The sequence below is a fragment of the Etheostoma spectabile genome, unplaced genomic scaffold (genome assembly GCF_008692095.1).
Source record: "Etheostoma spectabile isolate EspeVRDwgs_2016 unplaced genomic scaffold, UIUC_Espe_1.0 scaffold272, whole genome shotgun sequence".
NCBI lineage: Eukaryota > Metazoa > Chordata > Actinopteri > Perciformes > Percidae > Etheostoma > Etheostoma spectabile.
Genome location: NW_022605576.1, coordinates 938,664 through 952,013, shown reverse-complemented (window position 1 = coordinate 952,013; position 13,350 = coordinate 938,664). Strand labels below are relative to the sequence as shown.

The 13,350-nt window shown below is 45.2% G+C and overlaps 1 protein-coding gene across 1 annotated transcript in view; it reads left to right on the top strand.

Moving 5' to 3' along the window:
* trdmt1 (tRNA aspartic acid methyltransferase 1) overlaps nucleotides 1-13,350 on the top strand; it is a gene marked incomplete in the record, with an annotated part of 24,591 nt that overhangs the window by 7,084 nt on the left and 4,157 nt on the right. The window contains 1 exon segment of the mRNA XM_032510809.1: nucleotides 12,586-12,639. Coding sequence (XP_032366700.1) covers nucleotides 12,586-12,639 — 54 coding nt within the window.

The following is a 13,350-nucleotide window of genomic DNA, read 5'->3' as shown; positions in this document are numbered from 1 at the left end:
TCTGACATTATGAACAGTCCAGCACGGGTCGAACCTGGATACACACGTCGTGTGTATGAAACGTCTGTATCTTCACTGGCTGCATTTTTATGAACTATATTTCTGGCCATGGGTCACATCTCTGGTCCAGGTCCAGGTCCCGGTCTCGGTCCGCAGCTCCGTCACCTGTTACTCTACCAACTGAAGTCAGTTCATTCATAAACTTCTTCGTGTTTCTTCGCCGTGGCGGCCGCGATAGCAGGGTTACCATGGAAACACTGGTACAAATACAGGTTTGCCCCTCATACTTAACAATATACAGCTGTGTTAAAATTTTTAAAACTGTAGACAATATCAGAAGTGTGGACCGCGCGTGTGGCGTGGGCGGACCGGAGAGTAAGAGGAGAGAGAGTAGAAAGTACCCACACAGGCACGGCTTTACAGACGAAATGGGTCATGTAACGCAAATGAACCATACCATATAAACAACATTGCAGCGGATGCGAGGACATTAGCACCGGTGCGTCCTAGAGGAGCTAACAGCTAACAGACGCTAACTAGCACCAACTAGCACTGGTCACTGCTGTTGTCTGGAAAAACAACAGACGGGACAAAGTGATGCGTTTAAGGTAAACTGGTAAACCTGGAGACTGACTAATTACCGACTGCTATCTGTTGAGTTGTCCTCACGCTACTCTGTCCTCTGGGACCGTCTACATCTAGAAACTGAACTACTCTGACTGGCTCATGAGCAGACGGCTTTACGGAGCGGGAGATGGGCTTTGCAAAAAACCCGGAGCGTTCTATGAAATGACGCTTTATAAAAAATAATCGCTCGATCACGCAAATTTGATCGTGGGAAGTCCAAATCGTGATCGCGATTAAAATTCGATTAATTGTGCAGCCCTACTGTAACCTGATTCTTCTGGGAAGTACTTGTAAAGACATTTCAATCAGGAGAGACATTTTGCAGATATGCAAATGAAGTTTATTCTAACTCAATAAAATGTACAAGTCTTGATGATTAGACTCCTCGCTATATGATCTTTCGTATATCTAAATAGGGGTAAGAACCATCAGACCCCCCAATGAAATCTAGACACCGGTGGTGGGACAAAGAGCCCGACGGAGACTGAAAAAGACTCCGAACCGTCAGCTGGATTAGAGGACTACAGGTGGAAGGGGGTGGAGGGTTGCACTCTTTGCCTAGGACAGCTGATAGCAAAGGGAGCAACAGTTTTTAAAAGCAGGGTTGTGACTTGTGATGGGCTCTTGCCATTAGTGTATGATTCTCATGGTTAAGCTGGAGGTGAACCCCTCCACCAGCTGATTCCATTAGGTAGAAGAGCATTGATTAAAGAATTTACACCGGCTATATTTAAATCAGGAGAGACTAGAACAGTCATACACAGCAAACAAGTACATTTATGAGGATTACAGCTGAATAGATTTATATATGCACTGATTAAAAGTTAAGAATTTACCGCTGAGCTACATTATATCTCCGATTCAGGCAGCAAGACTCTCTGCTCCCGAGACGCTCCCTGTGGGGTATGGCATGTGACGGAGACGTGACAAAACCAGGACGCAGCCTGAACGCAGCACAGCTGCACCCGTGGAGAATCGGGGTGACGTTCTCGGAGCCAGTCAGACCACACAGCTCCCACGGCAGGAAAACATGAGCATTAACATTTGAACCGTATATATTCAGACCAGGGTCGGGTCTCCCTCTCATCTGAGCGCTGTTGTTTCTGTCTGTCTGTTGGTTGACACTCAGAATCTGTCCTGTGATTGGGTTTCATCCCTACTATGCGGTTTGGAGGGACCGGCTCTGCTGCAGTGCTGCATGAGACAGAGGTAGGTTGGACCTTCGGTACCGGCTTCACACGCCGAACTCCTGGGCTAAATCGTAGTAAAGGGTCTGAACTCTTATGGCAATTATTATTTTCCTGTGTCAAATGTCTAAGATCCTGTTTACGCAGTGTCATATAGAAGTGTTAACTGTAGTTGTTAAAAGAAGAGTTATTTAAGAATGAATGTAAGAGTTGAGCAGTCAAGGCCTTGCCAGTGGTTGATCTTTGTCCTAATAAGTCCACCTGCCTGTTTTTATCAGAATCAGAATCAGCTTTATTCGCCGGTATGAGGACACATACGAGGAATTTGTCTTTGGAGCATTGTTCCTCACACTGTGCTTACACATACATATCAACCAAAACAGAAATATACACACTAATATATACACAATATATACATGCTCTAACAAAAATAATTGAGTTGAGTGCAATGAAGAGATCAATACAATTATTTAAATGGCGTAGTGCAAGGGTACTGGGATAATAGATTATGTTATTATTTAATATGAACAGTATGACCATATGACATTCTGAAAAATAGGAATGAGAATGATGAATAAATAATAAATATAATTGAGATGTGAGAGTGGAATGATGAGTACATACAATAAGTGGAATAATAAGGTCTGTAGAGACCGTGTTACAGTTTTACTGACCAACTGAACCTGACACTGTGGGTCAGAAGTCAGCTGTTCATCAGAGAGATGGCCTGTGGGGTAGAAACTGTTCCTGAGTCTGTTGGTTTTGGCGTACCGGGCTCTGTAGCGCCCCCAGGGGGAGAAGCTGGAACAGGTTGTGTCCGGTGTGAGATGGTCTGTAGTGATGGTTCCTGCCCGTTTCTGTCTCGGAGGTGTATAGGTCATGGACGGAGGCAGGTTGGCACCAATGATCCTTTCTGCATCCTAACTCTCCGTTGTATTCTGCTCTGTCCTTTTTGGTGGCAGATCCAAACCAGACAGTGATGGACTTGCAGAGGACAGACTGGATGATGGCTGAGTAGAAGTGGACCAGCACTCCTTAGGCAGGTTGAGCTTCTGAGCCTGGCGCAGGAAAGTACATCCTCTGCTGGGCCTTCTTGATGATGGTGTCTGTGTTGGGCTCCCACTTCAGGTCCTGGGGTATAGTGGATCCCAGAAACCTGAAGGATTCCACAGCAGACACAGGGCTGTTGAGTATGGTGATGGGGGAAGAGTGGGGTCTCTTCCTGAAGTCCACTTTCATCTCCACAGTTTTGAGCGTGTTGAGCTCAAGGTTGTTCTGACTGCACCAGAGAGCCAGCTGATCCACCTCCCGTCTGTAGGCTGACTCCAACCGTCCGGATGAGCCAATGACGTTTGTGTCGTCAGCGAACTTCAGGAGTTTAACAGATGGGTCTCCTGAGGTTTTATATAGATTTTGTATTTTTTCTAAATTAGCTAAACTCTCCCTCCATAAGTTGCTCTGGTTCCTTCACTTCCTCCAATGATTCCCAGTGGAGGTGTTACTGGACTCCGAATCAGAGTTCTAAATGAGCCTTTAGACAGAAACACAAGACAATTTATTTGCCACTCCCCCACATAAAAAATACTATTTTAGATCTCCCAGTGTTATCACTGTGTTGTCTGTTATAGACCTGGTGAACATGGATATGCATACATTTTCAAAACTGCAACGTCAGAAATGTTGGTGAACTGGTTTCATCTTTTACAAAGTTCTGTTCTGCTGTCGTCTATTCTCAAACGGAAGAATTGTGGTCCTAGCTTTGGTTAACCCCTTCCTACTGAGCGTCAGAACACTGACATTTCTTTTCTGTTGGCTACATTTACATCGCGACGTTTTCATGCAGATTTTTGAGCCAAAGCAATCTCCGTGCACCGGTGTTTCATCTCCAGAAGAAACTAATCTCCGTTAAAACTAACACGCCCACACTACTGTAGAGCCGTCGTGGTCGGTTTCGCTAAAGTCCCCGTTTGAGCCGTGACACTGAAACACAACCCTGTAGATTCATAACCAAAACGCCAAGGAGGGGAATGTTGTTGTGTGTGTGTGTGTGGTGTGTGTGGTGTGGTGTGTGTGTGTGTGTGTGTGTGTGTGTGTGTGTGTGTGTGTTGTGTGGTTTGTGTGTGTGGTGTGTGTGTGTGTGTGTGTTGTGTGTGTTGAAGGCCTGTATAATAATAATACTTTTATTTATAATGCCCTTTTACATGTCAATTGAATCTCAAAGTGCAACAGTAGCAAGGAGTTAAAAACAGTTTCAGGAATTAACAAATCAACAAGCAATCACTAAAATTAAAACAATGCCTGTGCTGTGTGTGCTCTGCAGATGGACTGTGTGTTCGGAGGTCTGGACCAGTGCTCTGAAGAAGAGAAACTGCAGCGGCTGTTGAAGCTGAAGCTCCGTTATTTCACCCCGAGAGAAGTTGCCAACCTCATGGGCTTCCCCCAAAGCTTCTGTGAGTCCCACATCTGTCAGCCCGTATGGATGGATCCATAAGGGGGCCTGGAGGAGACTGGATCAAGTTTCCGCCGCCTGGATCCAGCCCCCCGTACAACTGGATCCAGTCTCCTCCAGGCCACTGTACGGTTGGATCCAGGCCCCCGTACGACTGGATCCAGTCTCCTCTAGGCCCCCGTATGGCTGGATCCAGTCTCCTCCAGGCCACTGTACGGTTGGATCCAGGCCCCCGTACGACTGGATCCAGTCTCCTCTAGGCCCCCGTATGGCTGGATCCAGTCTCATCCAGGCCCCTCCAGGCCCCCGTACTACTGGATCCAGTCTCCTCCAGGCCACTGTACGACTGGATCCAGTCCCCTCTAGGCCCGCGTATGGCTTGATCCAGTCTCCTCCAGGCCCCCGTACGGTTGGATCCAGGCCCCTCCAGGCCCCCGTTCGACTGGATCCAGTCTCCTCTAGGCCCCCGTATGGCTGGATCCAGTCTCCTCCAGGCCACCGTACGGCTGGATCCAGTCTCTCTAGGCCCCTCCCCTTATGGCTTGATCCAGTCTCCTCCAGCCCCCGTACGGTTGGATCCAGGCCCCCGTACAACTGGATCCAGTCTCCTCCAGCCCCCGTTCGGCTGGATCCGTCTCCTCCAGGCCACTGTACGGCTGGATCCAGTCTCCTCTAGGCCCCCTTATGGGCTTGATCCAGTCTCCTCCCATGCCCCCGTACAGTTGGATCCAGGCCCCCCAGCCCCCCGTACTTTTGGATCCATTCTCCTCTCGAGGCCCTGTACAACTGGAATCAGTCCTCCTCTAGCCCCCGTACAACTGGATCGTCTCCTCCAGGCCCCCGTACGGCTGTGATCCAGTCTTCTCTCCAGGACCCTCTTTTCTCATCATGACATTATGTGCATCTTTTCCAGCTGCATATCTTTCAAAATGCCACTCATGCTGAGCCCAACGCTGCTCTCGTAAACAGGAAGTACACAACCTTTTGGCTCCACGCGCCACCTCACAGGAATGAACAAGGATCTTTATCCAAGTTACTGAATACAGTTATTATATTTTTTTTAAATAATCCATAGTAGCCTGCACATTACATCGCAATTTTATTGAAATAGCAATATGGACTGTTGGCATATCCCAAATGCATTAAATGCGCATTAATTGTTAAAATATGTGTCAAAGTATTAAGGTGCTGCAGAGAACTTCCTACAGAGGACCGCCTACAAAGTGAATCCCCACATCCTCGAGTACATCCTCGCAAAAAATCATGCAATAATCCATTTTCAATGACAAATGAGTAATGCGACAAAATGGATCATTCCCTCTAAAATTGTGAATCTCATCGCAATCTCATTATCACTTTAAATAATCGCAATTAGACCTTTTCTTCATATCGCAGCCCTAGATAGGGGCATCTCTCTTTGTTGATTTGCATCCTCGACTTCTCCACTTGCGTCTTAGTCCGTCCCACAGAGAACCACGGACATACGCGAGGAAGATGCGGAGAGAGAAATGTGTTTTGGGGTGAGACGGTCCTTTCCATTCACCGTCATCACGTTCATCTCATCGTCGCTGTTTGCGCGGAGTTACGGCGCTTTCACTTGCGCCCTCCAGGAACGTGGCCCTCTGTATCCCTCGGTTATAGCTCCTCAGTGGTCCTCCATCCTCTCATCCTCGGTGACGGTACATAACCTACCACACTCTTTTTAACCCCTCATGTTGTCCTTGCGTCAAATTGCCCCGTTTCAGTTCATTTTGTATTCTTAAAAATGAGCCGTCGGAATAAGACAACTATAAAAATATCAAAAACCTTTGGAAAAGACACACAACCTCCAAAAAAGCACCCACACAACGTTGAAAAGTGACAAAAGTGTTGGAAAAGTGATAATAATGTTGAAAAAAATGGATCATTGGTTGACAGGAAGACAACACAAGGGTTAAGTCTTTTGTCTGGCATGTTTTATCAGAGACTAAGGATTTCCATTGGTTCATCCTTCTTTTTTTTTTTTTTATCCAATTCTAGTCCTTCATGTGATATATGAGCTTTAAATATGTTGCTGGATAAGGTTTGAACGGATTTCCTCAGGTGGAATGTGTGTTGCAGCCTTGCCCGGAGCGATCAGCACCAGCAGCAGTACCAGGCGTTCTCGGCAACAGCCCTCAACGTGGTGGTGGTGGCCAGACTCCTCCAGCTGTTGGTCTCCTAGCAACTAATGAGGAGGAGACCATCCTATTTGTCACTGGGAGTTATACATGATATTAACGTATGGTATATTGCAGATTACTTCTCTGCCCAATGGCAGTGCTTCAAACTTTAGTCCTGGTTTTTTGTTGGGGTGTCAACCCAAACTAACTTTTAAGTTACTTCTTTTTATTACATTTCACTTCAAACTGTACAAGTCTCTTTTTTTTATACGTATAAAGTTTTTTCTTTGATAATTTTCTAAATTAAAAACTACGTGAAGCACATTGTTGTCATGATTGATCATTCACATCTTTCTTTCGCATCCTATCTCAACTATTTTATATCAGCTCCTGAGGAAATGTGGAGTGGCACCCACGTGGTGTTGCATTTCCCACTTGGATGTGTATGAATTTCCATTTATCGATCCACAAATTGATTTTTAAGTCAAAACTAAAAAAAACATGTCCAATATATAAATGAACCCACAATTTGTATGAAGGAAATTATTCAAACTCATAACTATTTCATCAACAGCACACCATTTGTTTATTATTAATAATGAAACCCATTTGCATTTCAATTCCTTTTTTTCTTTTTTTCCTTCATAATGGCATTTTATTGATTTGCCCCTTTCATCATCCAATCTGAAGAATCCTTGTAGCCGCATTATGGTATTATGACTATGTACTGGTATGTTCTTGGGGCCGGTTCGAGTCTTGTTAATTGGTCTTCAAAGGAACGTGTGCCAGTCGTCATAAAGGGTTTGTCCGCGTCCTTAGAAATGAGTCGCGACTGGTGTCATTGGTTTACCTCGGCCTTCTGTCGGACAGTCAGGGTCGTTTTCCTTATCCAGGGAGTTCTCTCTTTCAGGTACTTGATTCGTAGGGCGCTTTGGTTGTTCTTATTTGTTTTTCCTTACTGTCACTTTGATGGGCTCGTGCTTGTACCATTCACTGTTGCTGATTTTTGGTTGTTTTTTGGGGTTGTTGATAGTTTATGATTGGGTGCAGGTTTGATGTCACTTAATGTTTAAAATGGTGTGTATTGACTTAAGAGGCAAAGAAATGAAATAAGAGTGTGTTTAAGCATTCAGGTTTGGTCTCAATATGTATTGGATATCAATCGAGTGACAGATGCAAGTAACCTAAGCCATTTTCCTCTTCTTTAAGACACTTTCGTCATATGTCTTTGGTTGCTAGTTGTGGGTTCAAAAAGAGTCCTAGAACGCTTGTCGTTGCCGTCTCATGACACTGTTACTATGCGAATAGGGCTGAACAGTCAGCTGATACTATGTGATTGATTACATCCCACAGCAATTGCACGGTTCAGGTGTTACATCAGACATGTTGTTGGGTCTAAATCCGGGTCTCCTATGTGGTTGGGGTCAATAGATAATACAAAGAAGGTGGTGCGCCAAAGCGAGGGTACTTAATTAGAGTTGCCCATCTCAACCGGGGTTATTGTCGTGGATGCTCGCGGGCGTTGTGCTCTCTACAAAACTGTCAGATAGTCGAGTTGGGGTATACGTTTGTGGGGTTTCTACGTCTGGATTAAACAGAACAGCCTTTAGCGCATACGAGCCATGGTGTTGTGGTGACTGTGGGAGTGATCCGTCTTTGCGCGGGCACCTCTGTCGCGTGGGGAGCGTCGGAGTGATGAACGGTGGTCTTCGGCATAGTAGGGACGATGTGAGGCTAACAAAAATAAGTGGGAAATCTCGTTCCCTGTAATGCGCGGGGATATGATGGCAGCAAGGACACAGGATGAACAATAAGGAAGGGGACGAAAACAATGATAGGGAGGGGGGGAAGCGACAACAAAACATGGTGAAGAATTGAGGACATAAAGTGGATAAGCGTGGATGATAAACAACAAAAGGTGGGTGGGGAAGTTTAAAAAAATAGGGCAAAAAAAAAAAAAAAACAAGGGTAAGCCCGAAGAAGGCTGGAAGTTCCAGCTGATAAAACCACCTTAGAGCGAAAAGGGGGGGGGTTGCCGGGGGGGGGGTTCGGGGGGGGGGAAAGACACCCAAAACCCCGTTCGTGCCCAGCCTGTAGCCCCCCGGTGATTCCCCGCTAACGGGGGTGGGGGCTGACTGTGTACCAGTGTGACTTTTCAGAATGAGTACACTCGGACAGTGGCGGGGTCTGGCACCCACCCGTCAGACTCTACACAAATAACTGAAACTCTGAGTCATGATCAGAGGTCCTGTGTATTTTCTCTCGCTGCGAGTCTCTCGGCCTCTCCAGAAGGAAAATGAAAACACACAGAAAAGGACGAAGACCTAAAAACAAACATTATATATATTTTTAGATTTTTCTGTTTGCTGGTACATAAAAGCTATAATTTATTTTTAATGACCTTAACATCACAAAACTTCCAGGTCTGGGGTCAGAGCTAACACACGTACCATGAGAATGCCACAGAACATAACAAACCAACAGATAAAAAAAAGACCTCAGCAGTAGCTCAGGGGAATAAACATTAAGCAACAGAGAATCAGGTGAAAAAAACAACACGAAAAAAAAAAAAAATATAAAAGAATAACTATAAAACAAAAAAAACATAAAAATCGATCGAGTCCTAAAAGAAATACAATCACGTGTAGCAAACTTAATCGCAAAATAATAAGGCAAGAAAAGACGACAAGTGGAGGGGGGGCGTGTGTTAATAAGTGATTGGTCTTCGGAATTAAGAGCGAAGACAATCAATAAAACAAAATAAGGTGGGGGGCAACAGCGGGTCGGCGAAAAGAAAAATAAGGCTCTTTCCTGGATTGCTAAAGGGGGGCGGTTGACCGGGGGGGGCAAAACGCGGGGGGGGGGTAACAGCATTTAGGCGTTGTTAAAAAAAAAAAAAAAAAATTGCCTGGTTGCGGGGGTGAGGGCGGAGCGGAAAACAATTGGCGAAAGAAAAAAAAAAACGGGCTTTGCCATACTAAATATCAAGTGCATAAGCTCAAAAGTGGGGGGGGGGTTAGAGTAGCATGAAATGGGGCAACAAACAAGCTGGTCTAGTGGGGGCCGTAAATTCATCTTTACTATTGTTGGCATTAAAATGTATATGTGCTTACAACATTGTTGTGCTACATTCAAGCTTAAGGGTAAATCAGTACTTCAACTAAATGAAGACAGGTTGGCCATTCATCAGTTGTTGTTTAGAAGTATAATATTATGTTTTGTTGGTTGTTGCATTAAGTTTTTTTGCAATACAATAAAGATGTCTGGTACATTCCTTAGAATCCAGCCTCTCCTAAGTTTTCAGAAGTAAGATTGATTTGTTAGGGACCATCCTGAATCTGTTCCCGTCCCTTCTTTTTCAGCCCGCTATTTCTTTTGCTCTGTGCAGTTTCCTGAACTGGGGTCATCAACTTGTCAGCAGTCACATTCCAACCGAAGTACGAATAAGCACCGACGCTCACTGTGTTCTAGAAACAAACCCCCCCCCTTTGTGGATAAGACTAGGGCCAAGAGCCAGAGAGGCAGACAAAGGAAGGGAGAGTTGTGATAGCTTCTCCCGGTGACTCTGACTCAGGATATCCTTGGTAATATAAAAAAGGATTCACACACAACATCTGAGATTTTTGATACTATTGACCCACCCTAGGAATGGAGCCAGTTTTAGCTCCACCACTATGCAGGACTCTTCCACATTGCCAACATAAGTTGTCCATATTTTCTCCCTTTGGGTTTGCCAGGCGTTCTGTGAATTTGTTGTGCTTGTTCGTGACTTTGGTCATCATCCCAGCTGCCTGTCCCTGCCTCTTCAGATCGCTTGACTCCTCAGTTACCGGCAGCTCCGTGACACAACTTTGTCACGAACGGTGGCGATCCCGTTCCGTATTTCCTCTTGCCCTCAATGTCAGATGATAGTCTCGCTGTTCTCTCCGCCCTAGGCACACACCGTGCTCGTTCGTGCAGACGTTCCGTCTTGGCACAAATATTCCTCGAACTTTGATGCACAATGTCAAGTCACTCCGTGGTCCTCCTCGGCAGTACAAACGATCTGTGAGTGTTTGCTGTGAATGGTCGTATACGAGGGCTGCTCACGGCTGGAGACGGGTCGCCACTTCCTTTCGAGCTTGGTGTGGGCTGCTTCCGTTGGCCAAGAGAAGCTTTCGGGGGTTACATTTTGGCCATAGCTCCTTCTGTCAACTTAAACGTATAAATGATAATATCAGCGGCGTTATACGGCGTTTAGCCAAGCTGATCCTTTATGGAGCCATGCATTGTCAAAATATCAACATTCCCCATGCGCATAACATGCCGATACTATGGTGAGATCTGACTCGTGCTACTGTAAACCCAGAGTAATGGGACAGGCACGAGTTACATATAGTATATGACTCACGTAGCCTGGTGACAAGGCGAATTTTGGCTTGGTGATGTCGAAGGTGCGCGCTGTTGTCTTATTTGTTTGGATATTATCATCTCGGATAGATGGCGGACACCGTAGCTGGTAATATATTGTGCTAATCATTTTGCTAACAGTGGCTTGTTGCATACATTGTACTGCACACAGGTCTCCCATTATATTGTGGTGTCAAATCAGCTACGTTCCAGGTCATCTGCTTGTACATGACTCTAGCAGCGTCCCCAATTACACACAGAACCGCCGCCAGTCGGGGGAAGGCCTACAGCTGTGTTAAAAATTTTTAAAACTGTAGACAAATATCAGAAGTGTGGACCGGCGCTGTGTGGCGGAGCGCGGAGAGTAAGAGGAGAGAGAGTAGAAAGATCCCACACAGGCACGGCTTTACAGATGTCCGCAAAGGAACCTATCCATATAAACAACATTGCAGCTGAGCGAGGACATTAGCAACACTGTTGTCGTCTAGAGAGCTAACAGCTAACAGACGCTAACTAGCACCAACTAGCACTGGTCACTGCTGTTGTCTGGAAAAACAACAGACGGGACAAAGTGATGCGTTTAAGGTAAACTGGTAAACCTGGAGACTGACTAATTACCGACTGCTATCTGTTTGAAGTTTGTCCTCACGCCTCTGGGTCCTCTGGACCGTCTACATCTAGAAACTGAACTACTCTGACTGGCTCATGAGCAGACGGCTTACGGAGCGGGAGATGGGCTTTGCAAAAACCCGGAGCGTTCTATGAATGCCCTTTATAAAAATAATCGCTCGATCACCAAATTTGATCGTGGGAAGTCCAAATCGGGGATCGCGATTAAAATTCGATTAATTGTGCAGCCCTACTGTAGACCTGATTCTTCTGGGAAGTACTTGTAAAGACATTTCAATCAGGAGAGACATGTTTGCAGATATGCAAATGAAGTTTATTCTAAAGCTCAATAAAATGTACAAAGTCTTTGATGATTAGACTCCATCGCTATATGAATCTTTCGTATATCTAAATAGGGGTAGAGAACCATCAGACCCCCCCAATGAAATCTAGACACCGGTGGTGGAGACAAAGGAGCCCGACGGAGACTGAAAAAGACTCCGAACCGGTCAGCTGGATTAGAGGACTACAGGTGGAAGGGGGGGTGGAGGGTTGCACTCTTTGCCTACGACAGCTGATAGCAAAGGGAGCAACAGGTTTTTAAAAGCAGGGTTGTGACTTTGTGATTGGCTCTTGCCATTAGTGTATGATTCTCATTGGTTAAGCTGGAAGGTGAACCCCTCCACCAGCTGATTCCATTTAGGTAGAGAGCATTGATTAAAGAATTTACACCGAGCTATATTTAAATCAGGAGAGACTAGAGACAGTCATACACAGCAAACAAGTACATTTATGAGGATTACAGCTGAATAGATTTAGTAATGCACTGATTAAAAGTTAAGAATTTACGCTGAGCTACATTATAATCTCCGATTCAGGCAGCAAGACTCTCTGCTCCCGAGACGCTCCCTGTGTGGTATGGCATGTGACGGAGGACGTGACAAAACCAGGACGCAGCCTGAACGCAGCACAGCTGCACCCGGTGGAGAATCTGGGTGACGGTGGTCTCGGAGCCAGTCAGACCACACAGCTCCCACGGCAGGAAAACATGAGCATTAACATTTAGACCGAGTATAATTCAGACCAGGGTCGGGTCTCCCTCTCATCTGAGCGCTGTTGTTTCTGTCTGTCTGATTGGTTGATCACTCAGTAATGCTGTCCTGTGATTGGGTTTCATCCCTAGCTATGGGCGGTATGTGGAGGGGACCGGCTCAGTGCTGCAGTGCTGCATGGAGACAGAGGTAGGTTGGACCTTCGGTACCGGCTTCAACACGCCGAACTCCTGGGCTAAATCGTAGTAAAGGGTCTGAACTCTTATGGCAATATGATATTTTCCTTGTGTCAAATGTCTAAGATCCTGTTTACGCAGTGTCAGTATGAAGTGTTAACTGTAGATTGATTAAAAGAAAGAGTTAATTTAAAGAATGAATGTAAGTTGAGCAGTCAAGGCCTTGCCAGTGAAGTTGATCTTTGTCCTAATAAGTCCACCTGCCTGTTTTTATCAGAATCAGAATCAGCTTTATTCGCCAGGTATGAGGACACATACGAAGAATGTGTCGTTGGACCATGTGTTTCCTCACACTGTGCTTACACATACATATCAACCAAAACAGAAATATACACACTAATATATACACAATATATAGCATCTAAAGAAATATATAGAGGCATGAGTGCAATGAAGAGATCAATACAATTATTTAAATGTGCGTAGTGCAAGGGTACTGGGATAAATAGTATTATGTTATTATTACAATATGCCAGTATGAACATATGAACAGTTCTGAAAAATAGGAAATGAGAATGAATAAATAATAAATATATAATTGAGATGAGAGTGGGAATGATGAGTAATACTAAATAAGTGGAATAATACAGGTGCTGTAGAGACCGTGTTACAGTGTTACTGACCAGAACTGAACCTGACACTGTGGGTCAGAAGTCAGCT